At 40.1% G+C, this 16,219-nt stretch overlaps 2 protein-coding genes across 2 annotated transcripts in view; one reads left to right on the top strand and one right to left on the bottom strand.

Annotated features, from left to right (window-relative positions):
* Positions 1-1,831: 1,831 nt before the first annotated feature.
* Positions 1,832-3,668, bottom strand: Rag2 (recombination activating 2). Its single transcript, XM_027421034.2, has one exon. It carries the CDS (start codon positions 3,482-3,484, stop codon positions 1,832-1,834), a length of 1,653 nt encoding a protein of 550 aa, XP_027276835.2. The 5' UTR covers positions 3,485-3,668.
* Positions 3,669-3,913: 245 nt separating this feature from the next.
* Positions 3,914-16,219, top strand: part of Iftap (intraflagellar transport associated protein) — a 71,584-nt gene continuing 59,278 nt past the window's right edge. Inside the window, exon 1 of the mRNA XM_027422403.2 lies at positions 3,914-4,044. The gene's annotated coding sequence lies outside the window, so the exon portion shown is untranslated. The remainder of the gene's footprint in view (positions 4,045-16,219) is intronic.

Here is a 16,219-nt window from a genome sequence, read left to right on the forward strand (position 1 = left end):
CTTATTTTTATTTTGGAGAAAGAATGTTGAACAATGATGGGACTCTAACAATAGGGGATTCAGGGAAGGAGGGGATGGAACTAAAAAATCATGTTAAGCCACAATGAGGGATTTGGTGCTTTTCATACAAGAAATTAAGAGTTTTCATTCATGGAATGTGAAAATTTTCTTTTTACTGATTTTTTTTTTACTTGATATCATTCTTGTACTCTTTTTGAAAACCATTCAGGATTTAGTATTAAAGCCTTTCTGAGAGTGAAATCCCCAAATCATGTATAAGCTCATATTTATGTTTCACCTTTCACTTAAAATAGTAATGCAATATTCAGGGTTGCACATTATTGGGCCTTGAATGACATTTGGCTGTTTTCAGAGATAATAACAATCTTCAGTGAAGAAGAGGGACAACAGTTGAGCAGTTTCAAAGGGATGAACCATTGATTTTGAAGGGTTTGAATGCGAGCCCCCAAAGTGATTCAGACAGAGATGTATGGTTGGCATATGTTTTGACCCTTCTGAAGTGCAGTAGATTATTCAAGAAAATGTACCACAGTATTGAATTCAGGACTTTTGGAATGTTAGGTGTCTTAGGATTTCTAGTGCTGCGAAGAAACACCATGACCACTGAAACACTTACAGAGAAAAACCCTTACTGAGGTTATCTTGCAGCTCAGAAATTTAGCTCATTGTCATCACTGTAGGAAGCATGGCAGCATGTAGGCAGACGTGGGGCTGGAGAAGGAGCTGACAGCTCTTCATCTGGATTGGCATGCAGCAGGAAAAGAGAATGACACCAGGACCTGGTTTGAGCCTCTAAAGCCTCAAAGCCCATCCTCAGTGGCACACTCCCTTCAAAAAGGCCACACCCACTCCAATAAGGTCACACTTCCTAATAGTGACATCTCCTATGAGCGTATGGGGTCATTTGCATTCAAACCACCACAGGAGGTGACAATGCTACAACTACTCTGTCTTCTATCAAGGTCAGACTTTGTTTTTTCAGGTACAGCGCAGACTAGGCCAGAATCAAACTCATAATTCACCTGCCTCCACTTCTCATGTCCCAGGATTACACACATGTGTCATCATTCCTGGCTTGATGTAGACTAGTTTTCCCTTTGTGATATATATATATATATATATATATATATATATATATATATATATATGTATATATATACATATGTATATGTATATATTTCTGTTCATGGGTATAATCTAAGGGGCTGCCTTAAAGTTTATAAAGAGCAGCAGTGTGGGATATAGTTGATATTGGTTTTAACTTTTTAAACCAATTATAGGCTATGTGTTATACAAAACAATTTAATTCCTTTGTGCATTAGTTTATTTATTGGTATTTAGTTACTATTCAACATGTAGATTGTTACAAAATAATGCAAGAGTTCTATTTATACTTTATCACTACTATTCTGAATAAAAATTATATAACATTTCTCATTTAAGAAATTTTTGAATAAAATGTTAAAAACACATGCTGAAATAACTATACTTAACATTACATCAAAACTAGCATTAATTTATACAACCAAAACACAGCACAGAGATTTTCAGTAAATAAAAGTCAAAATACCATTTATATCACTATGATTTAAAAAGTAGGTCTAGCCGGGCAGTGATGGTGCATACCTCTAGTCCCAGCACTCAGGAGACAGAGGGAGGTGGATCTCTGTGAGTTCGAGACCAGCCTGGTCTACAAGAGCTAGTTCCAGTACAGCCTCCAAAGCCACAGAGAAACCTTGTCTCAAAAAACCAAAAAAAAAAAAGTAGGTCTAAGAATCAGTGCACTTGAATCTGAGGGGCTTTTGCTAAACTAATCAAACAACCTTCTAAGAAAGGATTTCTTGGCAGGAGTCAAGACTTTCCCAGAGCCTTTTTTGTGGAGTGATTTCATTGGAGGTTTTTGCAAGGGCAGGCCTCTTTTGGGAGTTTGTAATGCTCTTGCTATCTGTATATGCTCATTGCAGTAATATTTGTTGCTTCCTTCTGACAAGTGGATGAGTGTGCGTTCTGCCAGATCCATGCACTGGGCATGTACCCAGTGCCCCTCTCCATGAGAACAGTAGATCATGGCAGGTTTATTGAGCTCAGTTGAATAGAATGGAACCCAAGTATTGATGTCCACATCACAAGTAGGACAGCATGTTATCCAGTAGCCGGTTACAGACTCATCATCCTCATCATCTTCATTGTAGGTGTCAAATTCATCATCACCATCGAAACTGGTTGCTTCTGTGCTGAAACAAAATTCTTCTGAATCTTCAAAGGGAGTGGAGTCCCCAGGATCTTCTGTTGATGTCTGACTGTTTGTGAAGATTTTCTGCTCTTCACTCACATCATCTTCAGAGCATTTCAACATATAGAAATAGAACGCTTCTGACATAGCTTGCTTGTTGTCTCCTGGTATGCCAAGGAAAACAGTCCCATTTCCCATGCTGCTTCCAAACCATATTTTGCTATGCTTTATATCCGGGGTCCAGTCTGGGGTCTCCATTTCACTAATTTCTATTGTGTTGTCTCCTAGAGAGACAATGTTGCAAACCATCCTTTTTTGATTTTCTATCTGATAACCACCAACAATAACAAATTCATTATTATTTGTTTGAGTGAGGATTGCACTGGAGACAGAGATTCCTCCTGGCAAGACTGTACAATTCACTGCTGGGCTACCCAAGGGAAGATCTACCCTTATTCTATACAGGTTGGCAGGGCGGATGTTATTGGCAAGTGAGTGTCCTCCTAAAATGTAAATAGTATCATTTCTGGCAATAGAAACATGAAAAGACAGCCCATCCTGAAGTTCTGGAAGAACATATGATGTAGCACACCCAAATTCAAAATCTACCAAGAAAATATGAGGCAGGCAATCAGCTACACTATTCCATTTTTCTGTGGTTCTCTGGGTAGAAGGCATGTATGATCGTCCTCCGAAGAGAACACCCATACTTTTCCCTCTACTATATACCACATCAATGGAATGACCATATCTGGCTTCGGGGACATCTCCTACTAAATCTTTCTCTGTGCAACGGAAAGTAACTTTTTTGTTGTTCTTGCAAGCAACAGACATGATATAAATCTTATCGGAAAGCTCATTGTTTGGTGTTTTCCCTCCGTGGATGATATATTGATGCTGTTCAGACTCTAAGCTGCTTTTGTATGAGCAGGTAGCTGGGTAGCGAAGCGGCGGGAGGTAGCAGGAATCTTTAGAGAAAACTGCAGGCTTCAGTTTGAGATGATTTTGCTTTATATCAAAATGGAAGACTCCAGTAGGGCAGGATCTCTTGGGCCAGCCTTTTTGGCCAAAGAAGAATACTTGACCATCAAAATTCATCAGTGAGAAGCCTGGTTGAATTAAGGCTATATTATGACCCACAGTTACCATCTGCAGTGACATTTTTTTATTGTGAGTAGGTCTTTTATCTGAAAGAAGTATAAAACGCATTAACTTAGAGTATCTTTTCATTACATCATTATGTTTACATTTTCTCACATACAAAAGGCTTGTTTAGACTCTGAAGACCTTCCCATGGAAGGCCTCACCCTCCCTGGGGAGCTGAAAGGGTATGGGATAGGTAGGGTGTTAGTGGGGGGGGGGGCGGAGAGAAGGAGAGGGAAAGGGAACTGCGATTGACATGTAAAACAATCTTGTTTCTAATTTAAATGAAAATGGGAAAAAAAGGCTTGTTTAAAAGAAAAGTCATTTAACGTGCTTTTCCTAGAACTGTTGAGACCCCAAAGCAGGAAGCGAAGATCCACAGACTTTTCCCACTTAATTCAATTCTAGCTGCTGGGACATATTTTAGTGGCGGACTCGCTTCGCTTTGATTTCTGGGAATTGTAGTCCCTCTTTCCCAGAGAGCCCGTGCATGCGAGTCAACAGAACTACATTTCCCAGGAATCCGTTTTCTATAGTTTGTCTCCTTTTGGCTTCAGGACTGGACCCTTCTAGGCTGACTGGAAAGGACTCCAAAAGTACGAAGTGACTAGATGGGCGCCCAGGTGACGGACAGCTAGGGAACGAAGGTGAGAGTGCGTCCCTCTGCCGACATCGGGGCGCTGGAAGGCAAGAATACCAGGAGGGGCTCCTGCAACCCCGTGCTCAGGATTCGCCGCAGCTTCTTCTGGGACTCTTAGTGGGGTGTCCCTGTAGGAGGCACAGATACTTCTCGCCCTAATGTGGTTGCCTGGAAACCACAGTCTGAAGGGAAGCCATGGTTGAGTCGTCTTTACTGACTCCACTCTGGATCGATTGAAGCCAGACTCAGAATTGCACTCTGAGGACTCGTGGCTTGCTGGGACAGGGAGTTAGCAAAGTTGACTGATTTTCAGAACCAAAAGACGAGACTTAGAATATCTAGCACGCAGAGGGAGAAACAGTTTGAAATGACTACCCCCCTCCCCCCAACTCCTGCTCTTATTAACGGAAGTGTAGTAATTTGGCAGTTGCAAGGGATACTTTAGAAGACCCCCTCCCCCTTTCTGTTCATCAGCTTCCTTCCTTCTTGTTTTGAGGATTCTTCCAGCAAAGCAGAGTCGGTTTCTAAACTACCCGGCCCCGCCCCTGTCCCAACACCTAGGAAAATAGAATTGTCCTGTTTCAGACCACTTTCCAGCCCATAAACTGTGAGATGGTTCTTGAGTAATTTTATATTGAGTGCAAAGAGGGCTCCTTTTCGTATTGTACTGCCATTAAGAAATATTTATTAGATAAAGTATCTTGGGAAGTTTGTACTGTTACCTACCTTAGAGAGAGATGAAGTACTCTTTCTGCTTGCAGATGCAAAACACTCTGTTCTGACACTAAATATTGAAACAAAATAAGTTAGACTTTTTTTTGAGTAAGTTGTTTAAAAAGAAAAAAAAAACAATGACCAAAACTAGGACCCAGTGCCATCAGATTATATTCAAATCCTGGCTGTCACTTCATAACTCATGACTTTGAGCAAGCTGTTTAACTCGCTGTGACTCGATTTCCTCATCTGTAAAATGAGGTAATTTTACCCACATAGGTTGATTTCGGTTATGATTGGTGTTTTAAGACTTGTAAAGGACTTAGAACAGGGCCAGAGCACAGTAAATAGTAGCTACCTTTGTCTTTGAACTAATAGATAACAAGGCTGTTAGATCACAGTTATTTCCTGATAACAGCAGTACACATGAATGATGCTGGAGATGTTTAGAAAGGACTATAGGATGTTGGGATTTGGTCAGCGGATGAAGACAGATAACCTTTTTTTTTTTCCTTAAGTGAATTTGTTCTTTGACAGCTTCATACATGCATATAGTTCATTCTGATTACTCTTGCTACCACCCTCTTTTGTCTCACTCCTGCCCCCGCCATCCTTCTTTCCCACCCCACCCCAAATCTTTTCCTCACATTTCCCATATTCATGTCATTTTTGTTTTGTTTTGTGACCCACTGAGTTTAAACAGAGACATCTGTGTGACCATGGGTTTGGAACTGTCTATAGAAGCTTGGAATGCTCACAAATGGGTGCATATCTGAAGGCAGGGACTTCTCTCCCCAAGTCTATCAGTAGTCAGTAGTGCTGTGGAGTGGAGTAGGGCCTCTTGAGCTCCTGTCCAATCCATGATTGGCTGTTGTTAGGGCCAGTCTTGTTCAGGCCCAGTCTTAGGAAACCACAGCTAGTGTGAGTTCATGATTGCAGTGTCTGGGTCATGCCTTAAAGATAGCATTTCACAGAGCCTCTTTTCTTCTGGCTCTTAACACTCTTTTGTTTCCCTCCCTCCCTTCAAGATATTTTCTGAGCAGTAGAGGGGGGTGGTGTAAATGATAAACTTTTGAACTAATGATAATAGGATACATTTATAAGCCAAAGGTATTGGTGGTGACTCAGTTTAAATAAGTGTTATTTTGTTCTTTTCACTACTTCTCTAACCCATCATTGTGTATGCAAGATTCAAAGTTGGATTTTATGAGTCTAAATCTGAAACTCTAGCACTTAGTTTCTTTGTAACCATCTTTGTTTGAAAATTGGGATAATATTAATACCTTTTCATTGGATTGCTTTGTGAAGTAAATTAGCAGGTGCTGAATATAAGGCATAGTGCCTGGTGCACAGAAATTGCCAGCAAATGTTACTGGACACTATATTTTTGTTCCCCTTGCCAATGTTCCTTGGGGCATGTAGTATCTGTGGTTACTCTATGATATATATGGTTTTTTTTTGCCCTGAAGCACTTCCTTAGTTTATATATCATTAATTGCTAAGCATTCTCTTACAGCTATGACTTACAGTTTACTTGAGAGAGTCCTCAAGACCTGATCTTTTAATATTCTCCATGGGATAAGTCAAGGGAGGAAATGGTGCCTGAGACAGGTTATTTCTGGAGCTATGAAAGCAAGCCCCCCACTTCCTCAGGTTGTGGTGATTTGCAGATCCAGTAGCTTTTTCTGATTGTTAAATAACCTGGGGAAATGATTAATTTATTCCTGGGCTGTTCAAGTATGCATAAGAGAGGCTCTTCCATCAATTGAGAAATTCTGTCCATAGGAATTTAAAGAAAGGGTTGACCCCCAATCCAGGAGAGGGAGGGAGAGAAGGAGGGGAGAGAGGGAGGAGAGAGACAGACAGACAGAGAGAGAGAGAGAGAGAGAGAGAGAGAGAGAGAGAGAGAGAGAGACTGAAAGTCGTTTTCACTGTAGCCCACTGTGCCATGTGAAGGTCAGAAGGTCACCATAGGGATTTGGAGCATTATCGATTAAATAGAAGCAGTATCTTGAGCAGTGCACAGGGAAGAGTGTCCATTTTTTAGAAACTTGAACCCTAAAAACAGTAAAGGGATCTACACTGTCTCCTCTTGGAACATAGGCAAATGTTTTCTCATTGAAGTCTTAGATGCTCTGTCTTAGTCAGGCCATTCATTTATTTAGATAATAGAAACATTGGAAGTGTTTTAGTATTTTTAACACACTGAGTTGTTGAAATTTTAGTTCTTGGGCAGGAATATATTTTTACTGGAATTGACGATTGTATTTTTTTTCATGGCTTTAATTTAACCATATTAGTTACATTTAGGGTTTTAAAAATTGTTTAAAAATTATGCTACATCTAAAATATCCCACCGAAGGTTCCTCTTTAAATAGATAAAAATATCAAGCAGATTAAAAAAAAGAGACTGCTTTTCAACTAAGGGAAATTTCAAAGTCAACACATTAAAGATTCTTTTTAAAAGGAAGAAATATGGGGCCAATACCCTTAACACAGTTTCCTCAGCCCTGTGCTAGCATTCCCCAGCAGGGCAATTTTCACTTATTCACTTTGAAGCCAGGGCATAGTTGAGTATCAGAAGAGAAGTAATGGCGTGAGGTCTGGGTTTGTAGTTTCCTGTGTCGGAACTGACTTTCTCTCCAAAGACAGATAGTGTACTCTGAAGTGCTAAATCTTACAGATCAGCATTGCCCATGTATCCTCATGCCAAGCTGCCAAGTACAGCATGCACTGCAGCTACTTAGTGTGTGAGTAACATGGCTTGCACAGTTAATCAGGTTTGAGGCGTATGCCTCAAACATTAGTTGATTTCTCCCGGCATTGAAACCAGGCTTAGGCCTGTCTTCCCATGCTGATGCCAGAGGATCATTTATGTCCCAAGATTAATGATAATACCCTGAAGGAATCATAATTAATCCTTGCAGTAGCTTGAAACCAGGTGACCCCATATTTCCCAATTCTACAGCACTTCTTCCCTACCCAGATGCCCTGTTCATCCATAGCCAGCATACTGCTTTAGTGTGGCATCAACAGTCCCTTAAGTTTATAAACATTGGTTCCCATCTTTTAGCTTTGCTAGAAAGGAAGGTATTAGACCTACCTGAAGGCCAGAGGGGCTGCTTATCCCTCTCTGAATCCTTGCGGCTAAACCAGGAATTAAACTCCTTGGGGAAGAGTCACTGACTGTTTGGTATGACTGTGGCAAGCTGAAAACTGAAGGGTAGAGTGTTTGTGTGCCTACAGATGTTCCTGTGAACACTGGTGTAACAGGAGTAACTGACTGTGACCCCTCCCCACCCTTTGATGGTTGAGGGAGAGCATATCCACTAGGGTGTTACCCTCAAGTTTAACCATTTCATGACTGACAGATTGAAAATGTAAGTCCTGAGTCACCAGTTATCTGTAAAGACAAAGTCTAGTTGAAACTTGATTTATTAAAATTAAGAACATTTTAGAAAAGCACAAAATGAATATGGATAGCTTGGTTTAAATGAACACTATTATGAATCAAATGGTAAATGATCTATTCTGAGGCAGAGATCAGAATGTCTCTTCTATGACCCAATTTTCTTCAGTGCAGACTAAGAGGGGAGAGCTCTAATTATTGGAGGGCCTCTGTTCACTTTGAGTTAGGCAGTTGTCGTGTAATGTCCAGTGTGATGCTTGTGAAAACAGGGGTTGTTTTCCTGAGTGGAGTCATCTTAACCCACAAGTCTCCTAGAGAAATGTTTATATCATGTGATTGATGGAGAAAGGTGAAAGGAGGTAGGTAATTTATGAGTGGTCCTCAGTCAGAGACGCCATTGTGACTTCATATGGCCTTGTTAGCACTACCGTCTTGGCAGTTGTAATAGTCGCATAGGATTTCACTAAGTAGAAACATTTACCGATGCACCTGCTCTACGTAGTCATTTAATCCGCTTCCATGAAGCTTAGATGACTACAGTGAGTGACTAGGGATGGACAGGTCTGGTAGGGTTTTTCCTTCCATCACCCACAGTAGAGTGACCTTTATGCACCCCAATTTTCTTGTAAAACAAGGATCTGAGTGTTGTTGGACAGGACATGTGTGGAAAAGAGGGTTTGCACAATAAATCTTGATTTTGAGGGTAAGTGATGTAATGTGTTCATTTGTATGAATGGCTACTTAATTTTATTTGGAAAACGTTAAGATCTGTTTTAGGGTTGACTTTTTTTTTTTAATGCATGTGTAGCTCAATTCCTTGATTGATTCTTCTCATGTGGAAATGTTGGTCTGTTCTTTAAATATCATTATCTAGTTATTTCCATACTGATTTCTGTTTGTCTGAAAAAGGACAGTTGGCTGTTTCCCTATTAATGTCATTGTGTGATGGTCATGATATCTGAAATCACAGCAGTGGGGGCAGCACTCATAAAGCTGATGTTCTAGGTGGTGCTACAGTTCTTACAAAACAGAAGTAACTCTTGCTTTGTTTAACTGTGGCCCCAAAGCCCAAGGGTGGTGCAACTGGAAGTTTGGATATGACAAAGACAAACTGTAAAGTACTCTCTTTAGATATCCTCTCATGTCATCACAAGAGGAAGGGTAAGCATTGTATGAGGAGGTGAATAATACAGAATAGAAATAGCTTTACTTTATGGCAGAGATAAATGACTTAGTAATAGGATAGACTGACATTGTAATTGGACAATAAAGGAAGCATAATTGGAAAAAAAATGATGAAAGACAGCTTCAAGTCCAGTGCCTTTGTTTTTGTATTCAAACTCCTCAAGGACAGAATGATCACACTTATGTAGAGTTTGAACAGTACACAGCTAGTTCTATTTTATTGTGTATTTTAAAGCACTCTCACTTTACCTAATTTATATGTTGAACTATATATAAGTATAGATAGGAAAACATAGTCAATGTAGGGTCTGATACACCTGCAGTTTCAGGCATCCACTGGAGGTTTTTAAGCATATCCTTTGGATTAAGGGGCACTATTGACTTAAATCCATGTTCAGTCATGTAGGAGATTAGGAAAACAAACAAACAAACAAACAAACAAACAAGCAAAAACCAAAAACCAAACTCCTTGCAAACCCAGGCCTGCACTTAAGCAGCTTGTATTATAGTAGAATGAAGTGGCAATGTTTTTACGTGTGTGTGTGTGTGTGTGTGTGTGTGTGTGTGTGTGTGTGTGTGTGTGTGTGTGTGATGGCATGTGTGTGAGGTCAGGATAATCTGGAAAATTGGTTCTCTCCTTCTACCATATGGGTTCCAAGGATTGAACTCAGGTTGTCAGGCTTGTCAACAAGTGCCCTTCCCTGCTATACCATCTTGCCAGTCCAATTTTTGACTGCCAGTGAACACACCTTGTATTCTACTCACATCCAACTTTTCTTCAAAGTTCTTAGATGCTCATCAGGAAACCACAATCATAGGTTACTTAGCCCATTTTAAAACCTTGAGGCAGAAACAGATTCCAGCTCTTACTGGAATATATTGATTTATTCCCTTTTTAAATCAAAAAAGAGTGGAGAACTAAAGAATATCAGGCAACTTAATTACAGAATAAAAATAGCTTTATTTCATGGGAGAGATAAAAGACTTAGTAATAGGATAGACTGACATTGTAATTGGACAATAAAGGAAGCATAATTGGAAAAATGATGAAAGACAGACAGAAAGTTAACTAACTTTCCAAGGGTCTGTGTGCTGCAGGGTCTGTGTGCTGGTGAGTGGGGGAAGGCAGAGGAGGAGCACCGGTTTGTGGACTCTCAACTTTGCCCCCTTTAAGCTGGTCCACCTCTGTTCTCTAAGTGGAGGATCAGCTTCATGATGGCATGGGAACAAGGCCAGTGGCATCTTCTCATAGTACTGAGATAGGCATGAATGTTAGGCCTCAAGTAAGCACCAATGCTTATGGAAGCAATAGGAATAGAAGAGTTTGACTTGTCCTGTGAATTGCAAATTGGAGCCATGGCTGAAACTGACAAAAGAGAAAAGAGGAAGGAAACGGAAGTAGAAAAGGATGTGATCTACAGTTAGGGTTTGGGCTGTCAAGAGCAGGGCATGTCTAATGATTTGTCACTTTTTATTTAAATAAAGCAGTTAAGTAAGCCCCCCCCCCCCCGCCCCGAGCAGGGGTCCTGGTATTTTCCTCCAAAAGTTCCCTACCTCTGATTCAATGTGAGATCACTGCTTTAAAATAAAGTGGCAAAAAAGTCAGAGTTTTTTGTAATGTGCTAGAAAAAAATAATAAAAAACTTCCTTTTAGAGGAAGAAGTGTTTGTGATTTTTTTCTAGATAGAGAACGTGTTGGCAAAGGCAGTTTGTGTGTATGCACCAGTGTGCTCAGTTGTGTACATGGATGCAAAACTGCAAATGGAAGCATTGCATTCTTTCTTAAAGCCCATTTGTTATTCCAGTCATAGGAGTCTGAATTAAAAATAGCTGAGATGCACGTCTCAAAAATCTTATTTCTTTTAAGAGAATGCCAAGTGAAAAGGTCAATTTTATTTGCAAGATCTGGCATTTTGAAACACTTAGAAATGTATTCCTGCAGGTCGTGTTGACTTAGTTCCCTGGTCTACACCTGCTCCTGACCAGTTGTGTGAGTTTTGCTTAAAGCTGATGTTCTGGTATTATAAAAGTGCTGTGCATTGTGCAGGTGGCTAATGGGCTCAGGAAAGCCTAGAGAGGGGACAGCTAAGCAGGGTGCCTCTCTGTCAGAGTTGTCATACAATACAGAGGCCATAATCATCAACTGGACATTGGATACCAGTGAAATGGGATTATATTTGAGCTGATGCATCTCTTCCTATTGAAACATTGTGCAGTTTCAGAGCTGTGAAGCCAACTCCCATACCAATGCTTCCCCTGGATTAGAAGCTTTACCAGGGGCAGTGATAAAAAGGTCCACAGAGGCACACTATTGTCTTCTGTTAAGTCATGATTTCGGTCAATGACATTTTTGAGGCTAGGGCGCTGGCTCTGAACATGACTGAGATGTGTGCAGACTTTTCTTGGTAAATGGGCTGTCTAGAAGTCACTAGTGTACTTGCAGTAATAACCAAAGGTAAGGGTAGGGTGTTTATTTGTGATTCCACATAGCTGTATATGAAATACGAATTGAGAAAGGTATGGTAGTGAGAAGGCGACCTTTCTGATTTCAAGAACAATTCCCTTTGGTGTCTCTTGCAGTTAATCAGCTTCTTAGAAGTAGGGAGTAAGTGGGGAGAGGAAATTTAAATGCTTAGCTGTGTGCATTTTCTTTGTTTGCGTTAATTAATAACTATAATTAAAAATACTTTATATTTAGTTGGACAGCTTCAGTTCCTTAACACCAAGGTTTCCAGACTGACTTCAATTGCTGGGAGGAAGAGCTTATTTTGGGGCGATAAATTGATTTTATGCAATCTGCTGATGAGCAGAAAGGCTTAATGAATGGTCTCCTCAAGAAGCATTATGCCAGTGGCTTGGGTGGATGAGCAGGAAAAGAAAGCAAGCTTTCCAAGCAGAGTGTTTCTGCTTAGGCGTGCACTTTCACACATAAGTGTTATTCCTACCCCCCCCCCCAAGTGCTCCCACAGGGAGAAAGCAGTCAGCACACCAGTCCCCAGGTCCTCGGTAGAAGTCTTGCATCTACTTTTCCGTCCCCAAGTCTCTTTGGCTTTAATTGCCTTACCCTTCTCCTCTCCTCTGTCGGCACTTCTAAACTTTTAATTTTGAAATAATCATAGGATAGATTCATAGGTGGCTGCAAAGAAATGAGCAGAGAAGCCCCATGCATCCTTGGGCTAGCCTTCTGCAAAGGTAACATCTTGCATAACTAATATAAAATTTGGGAAATGGATATTGGTGTGAGCCACAAAATATATTTGAATTTCATCAGTTATGTGTGCACCCTTTTGTGTTTGTGTGTCTCAATTATATCACGTGTAATTTTGCATAATCACTGCCACACAATGATATTCAGCTATATAATACAAGACTTAATATTCATCCTTGTTCCCTCTACTCCCCTAACCCAGGTTAAGAAGTACGTATGTTTCCTATGGTTCCATTTATATGACATTCGTAAAATATATAATTCTAGAAATGGAAAACACACACACACATATATGTAATTATATATTTTATAAATGTCATATAAATGGAACTATAGAATGCATGCATAACTTTTAACCTTAATTTCACTCAGTATATTTCCTTTGAAATCTAAGTTGCATGAATCAACAATTTGTTTCCATATTATTGCTTAGTAGTATTTGTTGGTGTGGCTGCACCATGATTTGTTTAACCATCACCAGTTAAAGTGTATTTGGATAGTTTCCAGTGTGTGGTTGCTATAAATAAAGCTGCAGTGAACATTAGTGTACAAGTTTGTGTATGAAAATCCATTGTATTTTTCCAGTCATCTTTTCATAGTTTTAATTCTCCATTTGTATATTTTCTTTGGTCAAGTGTCCTTGCATATCTCTTGTCCTTCGAAGTTGATATGATGTTGGATTTCAAGAGAAATTTGCACATTCCAGATCTGCTCTTTTGTTGAATATGTGATTTGTTAATATTTTCTCCCACTTTTTCTTTGCATCTTAAGAGGTCCTTGCAGAAGGCACTTTTTGCTTTTAATGAAGCTAGTCAGATTTTTTCTTGTGAATCATGCTTTTGGGTTCAAGCCTAAGAATTACTCTTTGCCTAGTTGTGGGACCTGAAGACTTTCTGTTTTTCCTGTTTTCTTTATAACATATACTATTTTGCCTTGATCTGTTTTTCTTATTTCTAGTCCTTCCTTCATTTTTAGCATTCTTTCACTCAATTTCATGATATTGTAAGTTTAAGGTCATCATTGAATGCTTCTTCATAGACGTTCCTGTTAGGAAAGTGGGTCTTGTAAAGAAGGAAGTTTTAAGTCTCTTTAGGAAGGAACCAGATGTGTGTTTGGTGAAGCAGTCATTGTGATATCTACAGACATGTTAAGCACTTACTAAGCCTGCACTATTTTTTTATTTAAAAAAACTATTTTTCATACCAACCCCAGTTGCCCCTCCCTCCCCTTCTCCCATCTCCCCCCCTTGCCTCCCACCCCTCCCACTCTTCCAACCCCCATCCATTCCTCAGAGGGGGCAAGACCCTCCTTGGGGAGTCAACAAAATCCATTTTTTAAAAACATTTATTTATTATGTATACAGTGTTCTGCCTGCATGTTCACCTGCATGCCAGAAAAGGGTACTAGATCTCATTATAGATGGTTGTGAGCCATCATTTGGTTGCTGGGAATTGAACTCAGGACCTCTGGAAGAACAGCCAGTGCTCTTAACCTCTGAGTTATCTCTCCAGTCCCGCCCTAAGCCCACACTTTTTAACTGTGTATAGTATTTAGTATGGGTGGGTGTGCTCTCTTACTCGTTTTTCGTAAGATGATAAGTTTGTCAGGGAAAGTGGATAGTGATTAATATATACCTGCTTCTAAGACCTGGACCTGGAAGACAGTACATCTCTTTTGAAACTGTGAGGTCAACAGTAATCCCAAAGCCTTTCTTACTTTCCCTCAGATGCTTCCTTTAACATTCACTGCAGAGGATTATGCCTGGGAGATCTAGGCCCAGATGCCTGCCTGTACTCTCAGCCTTTGGGTGTTAATAAAGCATTCTCTTGCTTTCATGTGTTGCAAAGGCATGTCACTAGAAGTTTGCAACTTGAAGTGGGGGTATGGCCTTTGATGCTGGAGTTGTCTACTTTTATCCTGATGAACGGCAGAGGACTGCAGGTTCTTTTCTATAAGCTATGTTTTGTTTTATATTTCTGCTACCCTCTGATCTCTTTCTTTATTTTCCTGAGTGTATTTATAAGTATCTAGATATATAGATCTATAGATTTATTGGTCTCTAGAGTGTATGTATATACTCATCTTCTAGGTGTATTGGATTTAAATCAGCTGGGTTGTAGTTGGAGGCATGAGTTCATTCATCCAACATTAGTTCTGTTCTTATTTTGTTTTATTCCTCCTGGAAACAATCACGTATCAGAGTCAAGAAGGATTCCAAGTGGAAGGAGGGTTTCAGCTGTACTTTACAGTTTGAAGGGGACCACTTTCAGCTGTACTTTACAGTTAGAAGGGGACCACTTTCAGCTGTACTCTACAGTTAGACGGGGACCAATCACTTCCAGTCTTATTTAGTTTTCTGACCTGAACACATTATCATGTTTTGTTTTCCTTTTCATATGGAAGTTGGCAACCACTCGTTTTCTTTCTCTTGTAGACTATAATTTAATGACATTTCTTCTTTCCCTTTCCTCCCTCTAAACCCACTGATATGCCCCTGTCCTCTCTCCCTCAAATTCCAAGTCTCTTTTTTCACTAGTTCCATTCTTTTTTATTGTGTCCATGGTAGTTTCTTTGTGTTTGTGATCATAAGCATCTCCTCATGGTTTATAACACAAGAACCATACATGACAGCTCATCAGTGGCATCTGTTGACAAAACCTCAGATGAAGTTGCTTTCCCCTATTTGTCCACATTCATCCATTTGTACTAGATAAACGCCAGGTAGCAGTCATCTTTGAGAATCTAAAATTCTTAAAAAAAACTTTAAAAAATGAATATGTATGACTGTCCTTGTGTGGGTATGTCTATGTGATTCCAGTGCCCAGAGAAAGGTTTCAGATCTCCTGGGATTAGTTACAGGTTGTTGGGAGTTGCCTAATATGTGGGAAATGAACTCAGGTCCTCTGGAAGAGCAGTAAGTGCTATTAATCATTGAGCCACCTCTGCAGCCCAGAGAATCTTCCTCTTTTCTTGATATGGTATAAAAAGACATTGGAAACTTAGGGGGCAAGGGCAGGATAGTTGCAGTTCTGTCAAGGAGTCCACCTCTTCATATCTGCTCTTTTCTACCTTATGGACCAGTCACAATAATGTGGTTACAGTACAGTTCAGTCTTTTGGAGACTACACTGTTTATACTAATATAAATGGACATTCACCATTGTGACTCACCAAGGTTGATGGCTCTGTTTCCTTAGGTAAAGTCAATTACATTGTGGTGTGTCCTCCCCTTCATCTCCTCCAGTGGAGTTTTACTTCCCAGAACAGTAACACACAGAAGGAGGCTCTGAGAAACCCAGAACAGCTCCTTAGAAGTTTGGTATTGTTTTCAAGATGCAATGGGGGCACATCACATTTTTTTTTTTTGCATTTTTGTAGACATACAACCCCGTGTTAAGAAATTAGGTAGTGCACCATGAGAGAATAGTTCATAGGGGCCTGTATTTAAAACTTAGCACTCTCGTCTCAGACAGTTGCATTTTGTTGGGTGAGTTCATTACACAAAGATCAGAAGACAGACACTGAAGATGTGCAGTTGCTGGTGCTGACCTCATATTCCACATTTCATTGTAGTATACATTTTAGTGCACTCGACAGTCTGCTTATATGATTGTTGGCTTCATTATTTGATGATACACCACAGGACCTCTGGCAGGTGACGGAGTTT

The sequence above is a fragment of the Cricetulus griseus genome, chromosome 6 (genome assembly GCF_003668045.3).
Source record: "Cricetulus griseus strain 17A/GY chromosome 6, alternate assembly CriGri-PICRH-1.0, whole genome shotgun sequence".
In the NCBI taxonomy this organism is placed as follows: domain Eukaryota; kingdom Metazoa; phylum Chordata; class Mammalia; order Rodentia; family Cricetidae; genus Cricetulus; species Cricetulus griseus.